The sequence below is a fragment of the Melanerpes formicivorus genome, unplaced genomic scaffold, assembly GCF_026170545.1.
Source record: "Melanerpes formicivorus ecotype bairdi unplaced genomic scaffold, bMelFor1.0.p_v2 SCAF_134, whole genome shotgun sequence".
In the NCBI taxonomy this organism is placed as follows: domain Eukaryota; kingdom Metazoa; phylum Chordata; class Aves; order Piciformes; family Picidae; genus Melanerpes; species Melanerpes formicivorus.
Window position 1 is genome coordinate 169,546 of NW_027142486.1, and position 22,247 is coordinate 191,792.

The following is a 22,247-nucleotide window of genomic DNA, read 5'->3' on the forward strand; positions in this document are numbered from 1 at the left end:
GCAGGGCTCCAGCAGCCTCCAAGTGAAGAAGTTTCTCCTGAAGTTCAGGTGAAACCTCCTGGGCTCCAGTTTGTAGCAGTTGTCCTTTCTCCTATCCTTGGCCAAGGTCCAGGGTGTCTTGGAGCAGCAGGGGGTTGTAGCTCTGCTCCATTCTCCACATCCCAGCAGATCCTGGCCAGAGTTTGGGATGCAGCCACATTCCCAGTTGGGGCTGAGAAGCTGGAGTGGAAAAGCCTCTTTGCCTTGGAGCTCATGGAGGGTGAGTTGGGAACCTGTAGAGATGGACACTGGGGGCACCTCACAAAGCCCCCTGGGTGGGAGACCCCCAAACTGCATCTGGGGGCAGGACTTTTCCATCCTCCAACACCTTCCCCCTCAGCACCCTGGGCTCTGGGTCTCCCTTGGAAGGGTCCTGGTGAGCCCAGAGCAGCCCCTGGCAGTGACTCCTCACTGTGTCCCCTCTTCCTGCAGACAAAAGTTGCCTTTTTCTCACTTTTCCCCCCAGAAGTTGGATTTTTCCATTTCCCAGCATGATTTGGGTGTGGTCAGGGCCAGAGCCCCCAGAGAAGGAGACTCCACAACCTGCAGCCCGCTCTGAACCCTCACACCAAAGGAGTTTCTCCTCATGTTGAGAAGGAAATTCCTGGGTTCCAGTCTGTCTGTCACCCTTTGTCCTAGCACTGGGCACTGAGCCCAGCCCCTTCCTCTTGCCCCCTTCCCCCATCCTCAGATATTTGTCATCATTGAGCAGATCTCCTCTCAGGCTGCTCCTCTCCAGGCCAAACAGCCCCAGGGCCTCACCCTTTGCTCCTCACACAGACATTCCAGGCCCTTCTTCATCCTCACAGCCCCCACTGGACTCTCTCCAGTAGTTTCCTGTCCCTCTTGAGCTGGGGAGCGCAGACCTGGACACAATACTCCAGCTGTGGTGTCACCAGGGCAGAGCAGAGGGGCAGGAGAACCTCTCCAGACCTGCTAGACACAGGGGGCAAGGAGAGGGTCTCCCCTCTGCAACCTCCTCTGGCCTTGTAGAGTCTGCAGCTCCTGCACTGCCCTCAGCTCACAGCTTCCCTCCTGCCCCTCTGGCTCCCCTCGGCTCCAGCACCTCACACCCAGACCTTTCCTTCCTCTGCTCTCCAGCACTGAACCTCAGTCGATGCAGTTCTTTCCCTTCCCATTTCTCCTCTGCTCTGCTGTCAGCTGAGGGGTTGGTTGCTGAGAGAGCTGGCAGATGAGCTGGCCAAGCCACTCTCCATAATCTTGCAGCAGTCCTGGCTCACTGGAGAGGTCCCAGAAGACTGGAAGCTGGCCAACGTGGTGCCCATCCACAAGCAGGGCCGGTTGGATGAGCCAAGGAATTATAGGCCTGTCAGCCTGACCTCAGTGCCAGACAAGATCATGGAACAGGTCATCCTGAGTGCAATCACACAGCACTAACAGGATGGCCAAGGGATCAGGCCCAGCCAGCATGGATTTAGGAAGGGCAGGTCCTGCCTGACCAACCTGATCTCCTTCTATGATCAGGTGACTGCCTGGTGGATGTGGGGCAGGCTGTGGATGTAGTCTACCTGGACCTCAGCAAGGCCTTTGACACTGTCCCCCATAGCAAACTCCTGGCCAAGCTGTCAGCCCATGGCTTGGACGGGAGCACACTGCAATGGGTTAGGAACTGGCTGGATGGCCGAGCCCAGAGAGTGGTGGTGAATGGTGCCACATCCAGCTGGTGGCCAGGCACCAGTGGTGTGCCCCAGGGATCAGTGCTGGGCCCTGTGCTCTTTAACATCTTTATTGATGATCTGGATGAGGGCATTGAGTCCATCATCAATAAATTTTTGGATGACACCAAGCTGGGGGCAGGAGTTGATCTGCTGGAGGGTAGAGAAGCTCTGCAGAGGGACCTCAACAGGCTGGACAGATGGGCAGAGGCCAAGGGCATGAGATTGAACACATCCAAGTGCCAGGTTCTGCACACTGGCCACAACAACCCCATGCAGTGCTACAGGCTGGGGTCAGAGTGGCTGAGAGCAGCCAGGTAGAGAGGGACCTGGGGGTACTGGTCGATGGTAGGCTGAACATGAGCCTGCAGTGTGCCCAGGCAGCCAAGAGGGCCAATGGCATCCTGGGCTGCATCAGGAACAGTGTGGCCAGCAGGAGCAGGGAGGTCATTCTGCCCCTGTACACTGCACTGGTTAGGCCACACCTCGAGTCCTGTGTCCAGTTCTGGGCCCCTCAGTTTAGGAAGGAGGTTGACTTGCTGGAACGAGTCCGGAGAAGAGCAACAAAGTTGGTGAGGGTCTTGGAACACAGCCCTGTGAGGAGAGGCTGAGGGAGCTGGCGTTGCTCAGCCTGGAGAAGAGGAGACTCAGGGGTGACCTTATCACTCTCTACAACTCCCTGAAGGGAGGTTGTAGACAGGAGGATGATGGTCTCTTCTCCCAGGCACCCAGCACCAGAACAAGAGGACACAGTCTCAGGCTGCACCAGGGGAGGTTCAGGTTGGATGTTAGGAAGAAGTTCTATATAGAGAGAGTGATTGCCCATTGGAATGGGCTGCCCAAGGAGGTGGTGGAGTCGCCATCATTGGAGGTGTTCAGGAGAAGACTTGATGGGGTGCTTGGTGCCATGGGTTAGCTGTTTGGGTGGGTTGGATTGGTTGATGGGTTGGACACCATGATCTTGAAGGTCTCTTCCAACCTGGTTTGGTTTATTCTAAATAAAGGTTTATTCTAAATAAACTTTCCCAAGTCTTCAAGGAAGCTGTTTGAGTGCAGCTTTAGGTGGTTTTAGGAAGTTCTAAAGCTTTTGAAAGATTTCAGTCAGTTTTTAATGGGGTTTAAGAGTTCTAAAGAGTTGTTGATGATTTTTAGGGCAGTTTGTAACCATTTGTAAGTGTGCTTGGAGTGTGCCAAAACTGACCAATAAGCCTAGAAAGTCCCTAAACCCTCTTCAGAATCAGTTGTTGTGAGGTGCTCAGAGATTTTCACACTTCTCCTGATGCAGCCCAGGATCTGATTGGCTTTGCGGGCTGCAAGTGCACACTGAGAGCTCATGTTGAGCTTTTTGTCCACCAGCACCCCCAAGTCTCTCTCTTCAGGGCTACTTTCCAGCCAGTCACTGCCCAGCCTGTATTTGTGCCTGGGATTGCCTCGACCCAGCTGCAGGACCCTGCACTTGCTCTTATTGAACTTCATGAGGTTGGCTTGTGCCCACCTCTCCAGCCTGTCAAGGTCCCTCTGGATGGATCCCTTCCCTCCAGCGTGTCTGCTGCACCACACAGCTTGGTGTCATCAGCAAACTTGCTGAGGGTGCACTCAATGCCACTGTCCATGTCCCCCACAAAGATGTTGAATAAGACAGGTCCCAGGACTGATCCCTGAGGGACTCCGCTTGTCACTGGCCTCCAATTCTGCCCTGCAGTTACAAAACCCAAACCCTGCCTATGCTGACCAGAAGTAAAGGGTCCTGTCTCCAGCTGGGCAGAGGAAAGACCTCAAAGGTCAACGAGTCCAACCTGTCACCACAGAACTAGACCATGGCACCAAGTGCCATATCCAGTCCCCTCTTGAACACCTCCAGAGACAGTGACTCCACCACCTCCCTGGGCAGCACATTCCAATGACAAATGACTCTCTCAGTGAAGAACTTTCTCCTCATCTCCAGCCTAAACTTCCCCTGGCGCAGTTTGATACTGTGTCCTCTTGTTCTGGTGCTGGTTGCTTGGGAGAAGAGACCAACCCAGCTCTTTGGAGGGAGTCCTTATCTCCTGCTAACATGAAGGGCAGACCTGCAGAGGCCTGACTAATTTTCTCCTGTGCAATTATGGCCTGCTTAGGCCAGGGAGACAATGAGTGGGGGAGAAAAGGAGCAGCTGGGGTTTGTGGTTCAGTCTGCTTGGGGGATGAGTTTTGTGCATTTTCATGCATTCTGTATTTTTCCTATCTATTTTTGAATACAATTTCTGTACTTATCTCCAGTTCCACAAGAGTGTCTTTGGTTTACTTCCGTTGGGAGTAAAATGATCTCTGTCCACTCTCTAAACTAAGACAACATTCTAATTTGATTTGCATCATCGTTATTATTACATCTCCCTTTCATTTTCTGTCCTATTAAACTGTCTTTATTTCAGCACACAAATTTGACTTTTTCCCCTCTGCTGGGCTCTGGCACATGGAGGATGATGTTAGACCACTGTGCACCCTGTAAAGAGCTGGCTGCATCCAAAAGGGATTGTCTGAGGCAAGCACTAGCAGGTGGCCATTACTTGATAGCTCAGAAATAACAGCAGGATCAAGACAGCTTCTCCTGCGTTCATTGCTCCCAGTGTCCCTCAGATGAGAAGGGTGAGACAGGATTTGTGTCTTAATGTCTGTGTGCAATGTGTTCAGGCATGATCAAGTCTTCTCTGTCAGGAGTGAAATGTAAAGATCGGAACTATGAAGATCGAAGTTCTTCTTTACAATGTCTGTTATCTTTGACCATGTATTATGCCAGCTCTGTTAGAACATTGTAACTAGTTCAGCTTAAGCTTTGTGCCTTGTATGGGTTACATCAGTCTGTTAGACATGCTGCGCTACAGAACTCCTGCTTTTGCTATATAGCTTAGGTTTAATTTGCTAGCTTCTGTATATGCATGTAGTATCTTGTATAGGATAAGAACAACTCCTATGACCAAATGCCAGTGACGAACAGTGTGAGCGATCAGGCAGTGTAGGCCTAGAGCCTGACATGGTGGTAGGCCATGCTCAGCATAAGTGCAGAAGTGGCTAGCAGTGTAGCAAAACAGTGCTGTGCCTGCAGCATGTAACTAAAGCAGGACACTGGTAGCTATAAACACAGAAAGTTATGTGGGAATAACAGGACACACACCTGCATCAACAACCTCACATGTCATTAGGAGTTGGACCAATAATCCATAACAGTGTGATGTGTGGTCACTCATAGGGAACCAATGAAGCTATGCCAATGAGGCTCTCTGAGTTTATATAAGTTGTAGAAGTTCCCTTGATATGCACTTCTTCTTCTTTGCTTTATTTTACCTTCTTTACTGTGCTATACTCACTATGCTTGCTCTACAGTCCTACAGTACTGGAACAATGACTCAAGGGTACGGGTGTGAAGACTTTGATGGAATGTGTTGTTTGAACCTGTCAGATCATGGAGTGTCAATGCATGCTGAGATTAAGTGGCTAAGGAATCACACGCGTGCTGTTGCAATTGTAAAAAGTCCCTTGGATGATTGGTTAAGATCAATATTTGGGAATGTGTCACAGTGGGTTATACAATGGATAAAAGAAGCTTTAAGGTTTTTAGGTATTATTGTACTAATTTTGATTGTTGTTAAACTTGCCTATAATTGTATCATGCAAAGTGTTCAAAGGATAACCTCCAAGGCCTTACTTGCACAAAAGAAAAATGGGGGAATTGTTGGGGATTGGCTTAGGGAGAAGGGACAATGGTCCCAGGAATATCTGTGCAATTCAGGCCTTGAAGGACTTCTGTTGAAAATATAGCAATGGAGTGGGAGTTGTGGAAAAGCGCCTGGTATGCTAAGGTCAAGCTGCACCTGAGAAGAGACAAGATAAGGAGGAGGCAAGATCTGGGAAAAAGAGCAATTAGACTGAGTAGAAAAAAACACAGAGTAGTGAAATAATGATGTAACCTTTTAGAGTTAAACCAATAGTATGTGTTAAATTAGAATAGAACTAACTATGCATAAGATAAGACTATAAATAATAAAGCATGGAACAAAAAAGTTGGATGATTTCTATTACTCATATTGAGTGCTGCCATCCCTGTCTCCATTCTCGTCAATCCATGAGTGTGACATCTGTGCTGCCATCAAGCAGGCCAAGCGCACAAAGCTTCTGTGGTATGGAGGGAGATGGTCGAAATATAAGTATGAAGAGGCCTGGCAGATCGACCACATCACCATTCCTCGGTCTCACAGCAGCAAGCAGTACCTACTGACCATGGTAGAGGCAAGTACAGGGTGGCTGGAGACCTACCCAGTACCTCATGCCACTGCTCGCAACACCATCCTGTACCTAGAGAGACATGTCCTGTGGAGACACAGCACCCCCGGGAGGATTGAATCAGACAATGGAACCCACTTCAAGAACCATCTCCTAAGGGACTGGGCAAAGGAACATGGCATTGAGTGGATTTACCACATCCCATACCTTGTACCAGCTGCAGGGAAGGTTGAGCGCTACACTGGCTTGCTAAAAACCGCCCTAAAAGCCATGGGGAGTGGAGCCTTTAGGAACTGGGAGAGACACCTAGCTCAAGCCACTTGGTTAGTGACCAGCAGAGGATCTGTGAAATGAGCTGGTCCTGCCCAGTCCGACCTGCTGCAAACAGTGGATGGAGATGGAGTTCCTGTGATTGCTGAGAAGAACCTGCTGGGGAAGTCAGTGTGGGTTTTCCCTGCTGCTGGTGGGTGCAGACTAACCCGAGGGGTGGTCTCGGCTGAGGGGCCTGGTGACACCTACTGAGTCATGTTAGAAACTGGGGACATTCAGTGTATCCCACAGCAGAATGTGACTCTGTCTGAGAGGGGATGAACTGAGAGGGGGCAGCGCGGATCAATGTATTATAGTCACTGTGTGAATAGTTATAAGTTGTTCAAAGTTTCTCCCTCCTAGCTTAATATCAGCCTAGCATCCAGGACTCAGCATACACACCACACACCAGCCCAGAGAACTCCTGGGTCATCTCACCTGCTTCCCTACAGCAACGGACTGTTCCTGATTTTTTCCTTTCCCTTTCAAAAACAGACTGATTCCTGATTCTTCTCCACATCCCTGCCCAGTTCAAGCACCACCTACATTGACCAGCACCAGAGAGAGAGACTGCCCTGAGAGAGAGCGAGCCGGGATAACAAGGGATTTGCACCAAGGATTCCAATACCACATGTCAAGATTGGATGAAGGGGCTGTGACAGAAGAGTGGAAGTGGAACAGAGGGGTGGATTGTGGTGGGTTAACACCCATTCTGAAAATAACACAGAGCAGGGTGGAGGGCTTGCAGGTGCTTTGCCCTCCCTGCAGGGCATTTTCCCCCTGGGAAACTGAGTCTGTTCCACTCCCCCCTCCCTGCCCAGCTAGGCTATAAAAAGCAGGACATTGCAGTCATTAGGCTCTCTCCTTTTGGCTCCTGCCTCTCCTGGATGAGAGCTACTGCGGCTGCCCTCCTGATCCTCTGCCATGTGGTTGGGAAGAAGTTCTATACAGAGAGAGTGATTGCCCATTGGAATGGGATGCCTGGGAAGGTTGTGGAGTCGCCGTCATTGGAGGTTTTCAGGAGGAGACTTGATGGGGTGCTTGGTGGCATGGGTTAGTTGTTTAGGTGGGTTGGATTGGTTGATGGGTTGGATGCGATGATCTTGAAGGTCTCTTCCAACCTGGTTTATTCTATGTAATTCTATTCTATGTAATTCTCCCAGCTGCCTCCATGCCTCTGCAGAGGGAGAGACTAGTTTTGTATTCTTGGTTTTTTTCCCCCCTCCTATCCATCCTTGTTCCTTGCCCCTCAGGTTAGGAAGGATGTTGACTTGCTGGAACGAGTCCAGAGAAGAGCAACAAAGTTGGTGAGGGGTTTGGAACACAAGCCCTATGAGGAAAGACTGAGGGAGCTGGGGTTGCTCAGCCTGGAGGAGACTCAGGGGTGACCTTATCACTCTCTACAACTACCTGAAGGGAGGTTGTAAACAGGCGGATGATGGTCTCTTCTCCCAGGCAGCCAGTACCAGAACAAGAGGACACAGTCTCAGGCTGCGCCAGGGGAGTTTCAGATTCGATGTTAGGAAGAAGTTCTATACAGAAAGAGTGATTTCGCTATGGAATGGGCTGTCTGGGGAGGTGGTGGAGTAGCCGTCATTGAAGGTGTTCAGGAGGAGACTTGATGGGGTACTTGGTGCCATGGGTTAGCAGTTTGGGAGGGTTGGATTGGTTGATGGGTTGGACACGATGATCTTGAAGGTCTCTTCCAACCTGGTTTGGTTTATTCTAATAAAGGTTTTTATTGCCCTTGTGAACCTTACCTGCTCTTATTATATATTGTTATATATATTGTTATATATTGTTTAAAGAAAACTCTTTACCTCTCTACTTCCAGGCTGACTCCAAATTATTGCTTGGTGGATTTGCTCCTTCCCTTTCCATTTTTCCTTTTTCCCCCCTCTGTTGGGAGGGAGGAGGGGTGAGCAGGGGAGAGATTCTCAGCCTTGCCCCCATCTGAGCTCTTAACTCCCAGTTAAGGCTCAAACCACTACAAGTGTCATAGAGGCAGAGTGTCACAGTGCCAGAGAGACACGGTGCCAAAGTATCACGCTGCCAAATTATCACAGTGCCAGAGCATCACAGTACCACAGCCTCACAGTGCCAGAACGTCACACTGCCAGAGTTTCACAGTGTTGGAGTGTTACAGTTCCGGAGTGTTACAGTTCCGGAGTGTCACAGTGCCAAAGTGCCAGACTTCCAGAGTGTGACAGTGCCAGACCACCACAGTTCCAGAGTATCACAGTGCCAGAGTGTCACAGTGCCAGTGTGTCACAGTACAATAGCATCACAGTATCAGAGTGTCACAGTAGCAGAGCATTACAACACCGTAGCATCACAGTACCATAGCATCTCAGTGCAGGTGTCACAATGTCCATGCATCACAGTGCCGGAGCATCACAGCACCACAGGATCACAGTGCCAGAGAGTAACAATACCAGAGTGTCAGTGTATCAGAGCATCACAATGCCAGAGCATCACAGTAGCATAGTGCCACAATACCAGAGGATTACAGTGCCAGAAAGTAACAATTCCAGAGTGTCACAGTATCAGAGCACCACAATGACAGAGAATCACAGTGCCAGAGTGTCACTGTGCCATACTGTCACAGTGCTAGGGCATCATGGTGCCAGAGTGTGGTAGAGCCAGAGCATCACCATGCCAGATTGTAACAATGCCAGAGCATCAGAGAGCCATAGCATCACAGTATCATAGTGTCCCACTACCATACCATCAAATTGCCATAGCATCACTGTTCCACAGCATCACAGTGCCATAGCATCACAGTAGCAGATCACAGTACCATAGTGTCACAGTAACATAGCGTCACAGTGACAGAGCGTCACAGTGACAGAGCATGGTAGAGCCAGAGCATCACAGTGACAGAGCATCACAGTGCCAGAATGTCACAGTAAAAAAGTGTCACAGTGCCAGAGTGTCACAGTGCCAGAACATTACAATGCCATAGAGTCACAGAACCAGAGCATCACAACACCAGAGCATCACAACGACAGAGCATCACAGTGCCAGAGTGTCATAGTACCATAGCATCACAGTACCAGAGCATCACTGTGCCATAGCATCACTGTGCCATAGCATCACAGTGAGAGAGCAAGACAGTGCCAGAGCATCAAGAGCCAGAGCATCACAATGCCAGAGCATCACAATAGCATAGCATCACAGTACTGGAGTGTCACAGTTCCAGAACATCACAATTCCAGAGTGTCACAGTGCCAGAGCGTCACAACTTCAGAGCATCATAGTGCCCCAGCATCACAGAACCAGAGCATCACAATATCACAGTATCACAGTTCCCTAGCATCACAGTGCCATATCGACACAGTGCCATAGCATCACAGTACCATAACGTCCCAGTGCCAGAGTCACACTGCCAAAGTGTAGCAATGCAATAGTGCCACAATGAGAGAGGGTCAAAATACAATGGTGTCACAGTGGCAGAGCACCACAACAACAGAGCTTCACAGTGCCATAGTGTCACAGTGCCAGAGCTTCACAGTGCCAGTTTCACAGTACCACAGATTCACGGTAAAAGAGCATCACAGTACCAGAGCTTCACAACCTCAGAGCATCATAGTGCCAGAGTATCACAGAGCTAGAGCATCACAGTACAAGAGCACCACAATACCAGAGCTCCACAAGATCAGAGCATCCTGGTGCCATACCATCACATAGCCAGAGCTCACAGTGCCCCAGATTCACACTGCCATATCAAAACAGTGCATAGCATCACACTACCAGAGCATCACAGTCCCATAGGATCAGAGTGACAGAGTGTTAGAGTGCCAGAACATCACAGTACTATGTGGTCACAGTGCAATAGTGTCACAGTACCATTACATTCCATGTCCTGTAGAGGCTTGGCAAGTGACAGGCTGGGTACAGAGCTGGTGGAGTGGTGATCCTTGGTAAGGCTAAGGCCGAATCGACATCTGGTGGTGAAACACGCTGCAGCTCCTTCAAAATGCACATCGCAGAAAGGTTCAGTGGCACAGTGCCCAGAGCAGCTGGCACAACCAGAACATCCATGGCTGCTATCGGCTTAAAGTCTTGTGCCACAGTAAAAGACACCACTTTAGAGTCTATCTCCTTAAAATCCCTTTTGTGGCACCACAGTTCAGGCAGTTTGAAATAAAGAAGGTGAAGAGGGTCTGGTTCCGGATGCCCAGGCATGGTCTCCACGAACCATGTTGGGATTGCGCAGCTGTTTGGGCTCTGGGAGGAGCTGGAAATACAATCAGTGTCTGACTCCACAAGTGATCTAAAGACAGCATTAGACTCCTTAACCATGAAGCCTCTGGCTCTTTATCTCCAACCTCTCAACTCTTTCTCCAAATAAAAAATCCTCTTATCAAAATATCCACTTTTTTGCCTCAAAATTTTCAAGTTCGTCCAGCACCTGCTCGCCGCAGGAGCCCAGGGTCACAGCAGGGTCACTGCTGGGGTCACAGCAGGGTCACTGCTGGGGTTGCTGCTGGAGCGCAGCAGGGTTGCTGCTGGGTTTGCAGCAGAGTCGCAGCAGGGTCACTGCTGGGTTTGCAGCAGGGTCACTGCTGGGTTTGCAGCAGAGTCACTGCAGGGTTGTTGCTAGGGTCACAGTAAGGTCACAGCAGGGTCACTGCTGGGGTCGCTGCTGGAGCACAGCAGGGTTGCTGCTGGGTTTGCAGCAGGGTCACAGCAGGGTCACAGCAGGGTCACAGCAGGGTCACTGCTGGGGTCGCTGCTGGAGCACAGCAGGGTTGCTGCTGGGTTTGCAGCAGGGTCGCAGCAGGGTCACTGCTGGGTTCACAGCAGAGTCACAGCAGGGTTGCTGCTGGGGTCACAGTAGGGTCACTGCTGGGGTCGCAGCAGGGTTGCTGCTGGGTTTGCAGCAGGGTTGCAGTAGGGTCACAGCAGGGTCACTGCTGGGGTCGCAGCAGGGTTGCTGCTGGGTTTGCAGCAGGGTTGCAGCAGGGTCACAGCAGGGTCGCAGCAGGGTCACAGGAGGGTCACTGCTGGGGTCGCTGCTGGAGCACAGCAGGGTTGCTGCTGGGGTCGCAGCAGGGTTGCTGCTGGGTTTGCAGCAGGGTCACAGTAGGGTCACAGCAGGGTCACTGCTGGGGTTGGAGCAGGGTTGCTGCTGGGTTTGCAGCAGGGTTGCAGCAGGGTCACTGCTGGGTTCGCAGCAGGGTCACTGCTTGGTTCACAGCAGAGTCACTGCAGGGTTGTTGCTAGGGTCACAGTAGGGTCACAGCAGGGTCACTGCTGGGGTTGCTGCTGGAGCACAGCAGGGTTACTGCTGGGTTTGCAGCAGGGTTGCAGCAGGGTTGCAGCAGGGTCACAGCAGGGTCACAGCAGGGTCACTGCTGGGGTTGCTGCTGGAGCACAGCAGGGTTGCTGCTGGGGTCACAGTAGGGTCACAGCAGGGTCACTGCTGGGGTCACAGTAGGGTCGCTGCTGGGGTTGCAGCAGGGTTGCTGCTGGGTTTGCAGCAGGGTTGCAGCAGGGTTGCAGCAGGGTCACAGCAGGGTCACTGCTGGGGTTGCTGCTGGAGCACAGCAGGGTTGCTGCTGGGGTCACAGTAGGGTCACAGCAGGGTCACTGCTGGGGTCACAGTAGGGTCGCTGCTGGGTTTGCAGCAGGGTCACAGCAGGGTCACAGCAGGGTCACTGTGGGTTCACAGCAGGGTCACAGCAGGGTCACAGCAGGGTCACTGTGGGTTCACAGCAGGGTCACAGCAGGGTTGCAGCAGGGTCACAGCAGGGTCGCAGCAGGGTCACAGCAGGGTCACAGCAGGGTCACTGTGGGTTCACAGCAGGGTCGCAGCAGGGTCACAGCAGGGTCACTGTGGGTTCACAGCAGGGTCACAGCAGGGTCGCAGAGGGGTCACAGCAGGATCACTGATGGGGTCACAGCAGGGTCGCAGCAGGGTCACTGATGGGGTCACAGCAGGGTCACTGTGGGTTCGCAGCAGGGTCACAGCAGGGTCACTGCTGGGGTCGCTGCTGGAGCACAGCAGGGTTGCTGCTGGGTTTGCAGCAGGGTCGCAGCAGGGTCACTGCTGGGTTCACAGCAGAGTCACAGCAGGGTTGCTGCTGGGGTCACAGTAGGGTCACAGCAGGGTCACTGCTGGGGTCGCAGCAGGGTTGCTGCTGGGTTTGCAGCAGGGTTGCAGTAGGGTCACAGCAGGGTCACTGCTGGGGTCGCAGCAGGGTTGCTGCTGGGTTTGCAGCAGGGTTGCAGCAGGGTCACAGCAGGGTCGCAGCAGGGTCACAGCAGGGTCACTGCTGGGGTCGCTGCTGGAGCACAGCAGGGTTGCTGCTGGGTTTGCAGCAGGGTCACAGTAGGGTCACAGCAGGGTCACTGCTGGGGTTGGAGCAGGGTTGCTGCTGGGTTTGCAGCAGGGTTCCAGCAGGGTCACTGCTGGGTTCGCAGCAGGGTCACTGCTTGGTTCACAGCAGAGTCACTGCAGGGTTGTTGCTAGGGTCACAGTAGGGTCACAGCAGGGTCACTGCTGGGGTTGCTGCTGGAGCACAGCAGGGTTGCTGCTGGGTTTGCAGCAGGGTTGCAGCAGGGTTGCAGCAGGGTCACAGCAGGGTCACAGCAGGGTCACTGCTGGGGTTGCTGCTGGAGCACAGCAGGGTTGCTGCTGGGGTCACAGTAGGGTCACAGCAGGGTCACTGCTGGGGTCACAGTAGGGTCGCTGCTGGGTTTGCAGCAGGGTCACAGCAGGGTCACAGCAGGGTCACTGTGGGTTCACAGCAGGGTCACAGCAGGGTCACAGCAGGGTCACTGTGGGTTCACAGCAGGGTCACAGCAGGGTTGCAGCAGGGTCACAGCAGGGTCGCAGCAGGGTCACAGCAGGGTCACAGCAGGGTCACTGTGGGTTCACAGCAGGGTCGCAGCAGGGTCACAGCAGGGTCACTGTGGATTCACAGCAGGGTCACAGCAGGGTCGCAGAGGGGTCACAGCAGGATCACTGATGGGGTCACAGCAGGGTCGCAGCAGGGTCACTGATGGGGTCACAGCAGGGTCACTGTGGGGTCACAGCAGGGTCACTGCTGGGGTCGCTGCTGGAGCACAGCAGGGTTGCTGCTGGGTTTGCAGCAGGGTTGCAGCAGGGTCACTGCTGGGTTCACAGCAGAGTCACAGCAGGGTTGCTGCTGGGGTCACAGTAGGGTCACAGCAGGGTCACTGCTGGGGTTGCAGCAGGGTTGCTGCTGGGTTTGCAGCAGGGTTGCAGCAGGGTCACAGCAGGGTCACAGCAGGGTCACTGCTGGGGTCGCTGCTGGAGCACAGCAGGGTTGCTGCTGGGGTCACAGTAGGGTCACAGCAGGGTCACTGCTGGGGTCACAGTAGGGTCGCTGCTGGGTTTGCAGCAGGGTCACAGCAGGGTCACTGCTGGGTTCACAGCAGGGTTGCAGCAGGGTCACAGCAGGGTCACAGCAGGGTCGCAGAGGGGCCACAGCAGGATCACTGATGGGGTCACAGCAGGGTCACAGCAGGGTCACTGCTGGGGTCACAGTAGGGTCGCTGCTGGGTTTGCAGCAGGGTCACAGCAGGGTCACTGCTGGGGTCACAGCAGGGTCACATCAGGGTCACAGTGGGTTCGCAGCAGCCTTGGCTAAGTCTTCCTCAGTGGGATCTGGAATTTTACAATTTTGTTTCACCCATTCCAAATCTGAGCTTGTAAATCCATGTCCCCTCGTGGGCAAGGCCTCTAGGATGGAATACCCTGCTCACTGCACCATGAGGATATGAATTATTCATTTATCTATCAATAATCAGGCAAAGATATTCACACAAATACATACATTATTTATTAATGCAAAAGTCTCACCAGAGCTCATTTGCAGATTCGGTGGTGGTTTGGTTATTTACACAAAAGGCTTCTACACAACAGTAGAAATCATTCAGGAAAATCAGAAACTTGGGAAAATTAGGGAAAGCAATGTTTGGGAAAGAGAAGAGCTGCAGTCCTGGTTTTGGTCACAAGGTGGAACCTGCGATTCAGCAATAGAGTCAAGGACACAGATCAAGCCAAATGTGAGAGCTTATGGAAGAATTAACCAAAACCTATTCAGGAGAATTTCCTGTGTGAGGCACTTCCAGAGTTGTGATATGGAATGGAATGGAATGGAATGGAATGGAATGGAATGGAATGGAATGGAATGGAATGGAATAGAATAGAATAGAATAGAATAGAATAGAATAGAATAGAATAGAATAGAATAGAATAGAATAGAACAGAACTAACCAGGTTGGAAAAGACCTTTGCACTCCTCAAGTCCAACCTATCATCCAACACTATTTAATCAACTGAACCATGGCACCAAGCACCCCATCCAGTCTCTTCCTAAACACCTCCAGTGATGGTGACTCCACCACCTCCGTGGGCAGCACATGGCAATGGCTAACAAGTCTTTCTATGAAGAACTTCTTCCTAACATCCAGCCTAAACCTCCCCTGGTGCAGCTTGAGACGGTGTCCTCTTGTTCTGGAGGAGGAGGAGGCTGTTCAGTGGCTGTTTGGCTATAACACATTCTGCTGAATCACCTTGGGGATTGCAAAGTGGCTGCTATGACCCAACCTCCTTCTCACTACCCAGAAATTCTGCCTGGCTGATAAATCATAACCATGCCTCAACTTGTTGGTGTGGCCACATGCTTGTAGAGAGGCCACCTGCTGAGAGACAGCTTGTGCTGAGCAGCTGGCTCCAGGGGGGCTGCATTGCTGATGGGACTTTCTCAGGCTTTACTTTGCTTAGCTTCCAAATAGCAACAATTCTGCTGTGGCTGTGTGCAGACACTTCTCTAAGGAGAGCAGGGGGGGAGCTGGTGCCATGGAGCTGTGAGCTCCAGCTGCAGAGAGCAGTGGAGAAGTCTGATGCAAGGAGCAGTAAGTAAGCCCCAGGTGGGCAGGGACAATCATGGGGAGGCTGGGGAGGTGAGGAGCAAAGTTGTCCATACAGTGTCAGAGCTGAAGAAACAGATGTTCTGCAAGTGCAGCTGTGCTGGTGAGACAGCCTGGCTCATATCACTTGATGAATGATCACCAAATGAGCTTTATTAGGTGCACTTTGGAATCTTGAAGGAAATTACAGAGACACAAATAGCTCCTTAGGGCACTTGGGCTCAATACAGGAACCTCAGGCACTGAGAGAAGACTGAAGAGACTGCTCAAGAAGTCAGAAGCAAAACACAAGTTCCTTGAAGTAGGAATGGGCCCCACTGAGGCTTGTTACTGCCAAAGCCTCCCCAGGGACTCCTTAGAGCAGCTCATTGGAGGCCATGACTGCAGGGAGACAAAGGCAAAGTGCAGGGCAACAAAACCTGGGTTTGGTTTATGGAGCAGAAAGGCCAAGGTCTGACCACAGCCCCTGGGGCAGGCAGATCCTGTCCCTCATGTGTGGTGCAGGGGGGTGTGGATGTTGTGATGCTGAGTGAAGGACAAGGGGATGACAGCCCCCAGCCTTCCTGGGGAAGTGCAAGGAGGCACTGAGGCCCTGCCAGTGCCTTAGGACAATGTCTCCTCATAGGCCTTGGTGGCAGATGGTTGTCATAGCCAAGGGGGCACAGCCTTGGGTTCTCTTGATCACTCCCAGCATTGTCTGTGCCCTTTGCCATCTCCACCACAGACTGCCCTGCACTGTCCCACAGCTGCTTCTGCTTCCCTGCAGGCTGGAGACCCTCATCTCACTTCCCCACCTTGGCATTTCCAGACCTTCCCTGATGTCTGTCCACACTCACACTCTGCTCCTTGGAACACAAATTGCTGAGCTGAGCTCAGACTCCTTCTGGAGACCTTCTCCTACCACAGCACTCCCCTTTGAGAGAGGTTTCTTGCTCCTCATGTCCAGTCCCCACCTGCCAAGCTGCACCATGTGGCAGTGTTTCTCTCTCCTGCTGCTTCCTATCTCCAAGGAAAGCTCCATCTGGGAAGCACCCTTCAAGCAGGCACCCATCCCATCAGCCTTCTTGTGGCCTTTCAGCTGAGCAGGCAGAAGTGGCCTCACCAGGAGCTCCCAAGGCTGCTGGCCTTGCAGCTTCTCAGACAGACACCACCGAGCCCTGTGCCTGCTGCTGTCCCATCAGGTACTCAGGCAGCAGAGACCTGGCAACCAATACCTGAGACCCTTCCTGCAGTGAGCCCAGGTCCCTTGGCAGAGGGCATCTGACAGTCCCTGTGCCAGCCAGCTGCCTTCTGCTGGCCTGGCAGAGATGCTGTCAGATGGCAACTTAAAAGCTCATCTGCCAGCCAGGAGCCCAGGGCTGCCCTATCAGCTCCTGTAGACAGAACTGACCTCACAGTCCCTTTCCAGCCATGCTCCTGCTGCTGGCCAATCCCCTCCTGAGGCAGAAGTCACCTCACAGTCTCCCTAGTGAATTGTGAGCTCCTGAGACACAACTGACCACATGACCCCACACCCAACCACCCCTCTCCTTGTGGCCAGAGCCTGAGCAGATCACAGTTTCATCAAACCCATCTGGTACCTTTCCTGCCAAGGGTTTGAGTGGAGAAACCTTCCTCAGAGGAGCTGCTGGATCTGTCCTGGTGATTCATGGAAGGGGTCCCTGCACATCATCCTGTCCAATGACCCTACTCAAGGCAGGGTGAGGCAGATGAGGTCCCTCAAAGGCTCTGTCCAGTTTGGCCTCATCCCCAAAGGAGCTGCACAGGCCCTGGGTCAGATGGTGCAGGGAGCTGATGAAGACATTGCACAGTGCTGGCCCAAGGGCTTGCCCTGAGGGGGATGTCACTGGAAAGCATCTGCCAGGAGCACTCCAAGCTGGTGACATTTGGGCTTGATCCACCAGCTGGCTTCCCATCCACCACCTCATCCATTGCTTCTCTCCAGCTATCACCATTCTGGCTCTAAAGAAACTATGAGAGACCATGGCAAAGCCCTGGCTAAGGTCCAGGGACAAACCATCTTCTTTCCCCTACTCACAGATATTCCTTACTCTCTCTCTTGGCCTGCAAATAGCTGCAGGGGGGTTTGGCCAATCACCTTCCCAGGGACTGTGCTGAGGGTGACCAGTCTGGAATGTGTCCCATCCTCCTTCTTGGCCTCCTTGAAGATGCATTTTCCAAAGACCCAAAACCTCTCTGCTGGTTCTGTGCACAGTGCAGGGCACAGTCCAGGTAGGGTGATGTGAGCAGACAGGAACTGTTGCAATGAACCTGTCCAAGGCACCTGAGATGAATCTCCCTGGAGCAGAGAGTTTGTTCTGCAGTCACACACAGAAAGGTCAGAGCTCTGTCAGGTGTCCACATCTGAGCTGGCCTCATGAACTCCTTCCTCACCTTGGGATGTTTAGAGACAGAATCTTTCCCCATCACTCACACAGACCCTGCACTGCAGCAGTCACAGGGTCTCCCTGGCCTCCTGCTGCCCCTGCCAGAGGCTGAGAGGCTCCTCCAACCTCCAGTGCCTTGGCTGTTGGTGTTTGTGCTCACTCAGGTTCCCCTCACCCCACACACAATGCCCCTGCTGACCTCTCACCTGCACAATGCAAGCAGGCACTGCTGGCCTCCCAGGGAGGGACCTAGGAACCTATCCAAGCTGGGGTGAGAGGCCAGTGCTGGAAGTGGTGGTTGTGAGGGACTAGTCCAGGGTGACTGCCCTGGGACAGCTTCCCCAGGGTGTGCAGTGAGCACAGGCACAGGTCAGACCCTGCTCTGATGCTCTTCAGGACTCCTGCAGGAGGCCTGGCTGTGTGAGGACACCGCTGTGTGCCCCATCCCTGCACACTCCACACTTCAACCCTTCCCTGGTGTTTGTCTCTGGGGGACAATTTCTTGGGCATGCTCTTGAAAGAAACTTTAGATGAAGACCTAAGCCTCCAGACACTGCCCTCAGCAGTTCACCTGTCTTCATGGAACTGCCCTTGGGGGCCAGCTCAGTCACAGAAGTGCTCATGGCCTGTCCCTGCCTGCGGTCACAGGGCTGCACACGGCAGAGCCATGAGCAAGGTGCCACAGCACTCAGGCCTTAGACCAACACAAGGGATCTGAAGGAGAGTGTGGCAGGGGAAAGAGAGCAGCCCTGGAAGAACGAGTGCTGGGGCTGTGTGGCAGAGCTATTGTGCTGGGACTCTTCACCTCTACCTCTGAAGAGATGAACTGCCCCTGGAGCTGCAGAGAAGGCTTGGAGGAAGGAGCTCAGGAAAAGACAAATGCTCACAGAAAAGCCTTTCTGTTGTTTAACCAAAGAAGGAGCACAGCTCCTGTTACACAAACTCTGGGTCAGAAAAGCAAAGCAGGGAGGGGATTAGAAAGGGGATGACAACATTATAAAGAGCAAAAATCCCCCTCCCCAGCTCCACCCCCCCCAAGTACAGGAGCCAGGCTGGGCCTGCTCTGAGAGGCATCAGAACTGCTCTGCAGGAGAACACAAAGAGTTTATTGCTTCTCAAAACACCCAGGCATCAGTTTGCTGAGGGCATCCTTCAGCTCCTGGTTCCTCAGGCTGTAGATGAGAGGGTTCACTGCTGGAGGCACCACCGAGTACAGAACTGCCATCACCAGATCCAGGGATGGGGAGGAGATGGAGGGGGGCTTCAGGTAGACAAAGATGCCAATGGTGATAAATAGAGAGACCACAGCCAGGTGAGGCAGGCAGGTGGCAAAGGCTTTGTGGCGTCCCTGCTGAGAGGGGATCCTCAGCACTGCCCTGAAGATCTGCACATAGGACACCACAATGAACACAAAACATCCCACAAATGGAAAAGCACTGAAAGCAAGAAGCCAAACTTCCCTGAGGCAGGAGGTGGAGCAGCAGAGCTTGAGGATTGGGGGAATTTCACAGAAGAACTGCTCCACAGAGTTGCCCTGGCAGAGGGGCAGGGAAAAGGTATTGGTTGTGTGCAGCAGAGCAGTGAGAAAGCCACAGGCCCAGGCAGCTGCTGCCAGGAGGACACAAACTCTGCTGCCCAGGAGGGTCTCATAGTGCAGGGGTCTGCAGATGGCAGCGTAGCGATCGTAGGCCATGACGGTGAGGAGAAAATACTCTGCTGAAAGGAACAAGGAAAAGAAAAAGAGTTGAGCAGCACATCCTGCATAGGAGATGGCCCTGGTGTCCCAGAGGAAATTGGCCATGGATTTGGGAAGAATTGTGGTGATGGAAACGAGATCTAGGAAGGCAAGGTTGAGGAGAAAGAAGTACATGGGGGTGTGGAGGTGGTGGTCCCAGGCTATGGTGGTGATGATGAGACTGTTACCCAGCAGGGCAGCCAGGTAGGTGGCCAGGAAGAGCCAGAAGTGCAGGAGCTGCAGCTGCCTTGTGCCTGTGAATGCCAGCAGGAGGAAGTGGGTGGTGGAGCTGCTGTTGGACATGGTCTGTCTCTGGGCATGGAGGACTGTTGGAAGAGGAGAAGACATCATACAGATTAGGAGATAATTCCTTCAGACAACTCCTTGGCTATTTCCCAGACAATCCTCTCACATTTACTTCTCCTTCTGTGCAGGAGCTTTGTGCACTCCAAGCTTCACAGCCTTGCAGTCACCCCAGCAGGAGGCAGCTGTCCTGTCCTGTGTCTCTGATGGTGCAGATGGGAAGCTCTGCTCTGGAGCATCTCCTGCCCCTCCCTAGAAGAGAGAGATCCCAGAGGCTGTGGGATGTGGCAGCTTTACAAGCTCCACAAACTGCAAATCCATCCTCCTGCACCACAGACTCACCACACCCAGGGCTGGGAAGCTTTCTCCTCTTTGAGCTCTCAGCTCCCAACCTGTCCTGCCTACCTTGAAGCTCTCTCTGCCTTCCTCATCTCCTTGAGATGTCCTGGCAGTGCCCTCAGTCCTGCTGCCCTGTGCAGAGGAGCAGCTCCTGGGCAGAGCTGTCTCTCTGCAGTGTTGCCTGCTTGAACAGCAGCTCCCTCCAGCCCAGGAGCGTGGCTCAGCTCAGCAGCAGAGGACCAGCCCCAGGCATTTAATGACTCCTCTGGTGGCCTTGGTGTCGAGTCCATGAGTCTCAGAGACTGAGAGCACGCTGAAGAAACCTCTCAGGAAGCCAAATGCCAACTGCCAACTTTGCTGGAGCCCTAATGGGTCCCACTGAGGACCATCACTGACAAAGCCTCCCCAGGGGCTTGTTAGAGCAGAAAAGCAGAAGCAAGAGCAACAACCTGGAGCTCAAGACGGTGCCAGGGTTGCTCTGATGCTGAGCAAACCTGGATGGGCTTGATCAAGCCAAAGGTCCAAGTCCTGGCCCCCTGCCCCTTGGAAGGGAGATCCTGTCCCTCAGACATGGCTCAGGGCTCTTCCTGGGGCAGTGGGATGTGAGGATGTGCAATGGCTGGAGCAGGTCTATGGTGTGACACTGCTGGGTGGGGCAGGGAGGCAATGAGGTCTTTGTGAATGAAGTTCAGCTACCTTCTGGTTGCAGAGACAATGGCCACAGCCATGGTGATGAAGAGGTCATCTCTGATGAGGGCTTTCAGCCTTGCCAATGCCCTCAGTGGTCCCCACAACAGCCTGCCCTATGGTGTCCCATAGCTGCACCTCTGCCTTTGAAGACACCCAGTCCTCTCTCCATGTTCACCTCAATCTCTCATCTCCCTCACTGACATCTCTCCATCCTCCCTGCCTGTTCCATGGAAGAGAAAGCCAAGGGCCAAGGGCTGGCTCAGCCTCCCTCTGAGTGCCCTCTTGTCCCAGAGGTTATCAATTTATGCTGGACCTTGTTCTCACCAACAGGGAAGGGCTGGTAACCAATGTGAGGCTCAGAGACATCCTTGGCTGCAGTGACCATGAAGCAGTGAATTTAATATCCTCAGGGTAATCAGGAGGAAGTAGAGTATAGAATAGAGAATAGAGAATATAGAATATAGAATATAGAATATAGAATATAGAATATAGAATATAGAATATAGAATAAACCAGGTTGGAAGAGACCTCCAAGATCATCGTGTCCCCCTTCAACCAATCCAACACCACCCAAACAGCTAACCCATGGCACCAAGCACCCCATCAAGTCTCCGCCTGAACACCTCCAATGACAGCGACTCCACCACCTCCCCAGGCAGCCCATTCCAATGGGCAATCACTCTCTCTATATGGAACTTCTTCCTAACATCCAACCTAAACCTCCCCTGGTGCAGCCTGAGACTGTGTCCCCTTGTTCTGGTACTGGCTGCCTGGGAGAAGAGACCAACCTCTGCCTGTCTACAACCTCCCTTCAGGTAGTTGGAGAGAGCAATAAGGTCACCCCTGAGTCTCCTCTTCTCCAGGCTAAGGAACCCCAGCTCCCTCAGCCTCTCCTCACAGGGCTGTGTTCCAAACCCCTCACCAACTTTGTTGCCCTTCTCTGGACACCTTCCAGCAAGTCAACCTCCTTCCTAAACTGAGGGGCCCAGAACTGGACACAGTACTCAAGGTGTGGCCTAACCAGTGCAGTGTACAGGGGCAGAATGACCTCCCTGCTCCTGCTGGCCACACTCTTCCTGATGCAGGCCAGGATGCCATTGTCCCTCTTGGCTGCCTGGGCACACTGCAGGCTCATGTTCAGCCTACCATCGACCAGCATCCCCAGGTCCCTCTCTACCTGGCTGCTCTCCAGCCACTCTGACCCCAGCCTATAGCACTGCATGGGGTTGGTGTGGCCAATGTGCAGAACCTGGCACTTGGATGTGCTCAATCTCATGCCCTTGGACTCTGCCCATCTGTCCAGCCTGTCGAGGTCTCTCTGCAGAGCCTCTCTACCCTCCAGCAGATCAACTCCTGCCCCCAGCTTGGTGTCATCTGCAAATTTACTGATGATGGACTCAATGCCCTCATCCAGCTCATCAGTAAAGATGTTAAAGAGCAGAGGGCCCAGCACTGGTCCTTCGGGCACACCACTGGTGCCTGGCTGCCAGCTGGATGTGGCACCATTCACCACCACTCTCTGGGCTCGGCCCTCCAGCCAGTTCCTAACCCAATGCTGTGTGCTCCTATCCAAGCCATGGTCTGACAGCTTGGCCAGGAGTTTGC

General features: G+C 53.0%; 1 protein-coding gene across 1 annotated transcript; it reads right to left on the minus strand.

Annotated features, from left to right (window-relative positions):
• Positions 1–18,680: 18,680 nt before the first annotated feature.
• Positions 18,681–19,613, minus strand: LOC137456674 (olfactory receptor 14A16-like). The gene has a single exon (XM_068168234.1). It carries the CDS (start codon positions 19,611–19,613, stop codon positions 18,681–18,683), a length of 933 nt encoding a protein of 310 aa, XP_068024335.1.
• Positions 19,614–22,247: the final 2,634 nt, after the last annotated feature.

Coding starts and splice junctions, on each gene's coding strand:
- LOC137456674 (XM_068168234.1), bottom strand. CDS start 19,613: ATGTCCAACAGCAGCTCCACCACCCACTTCCTCCTGCTGGCATTCACA.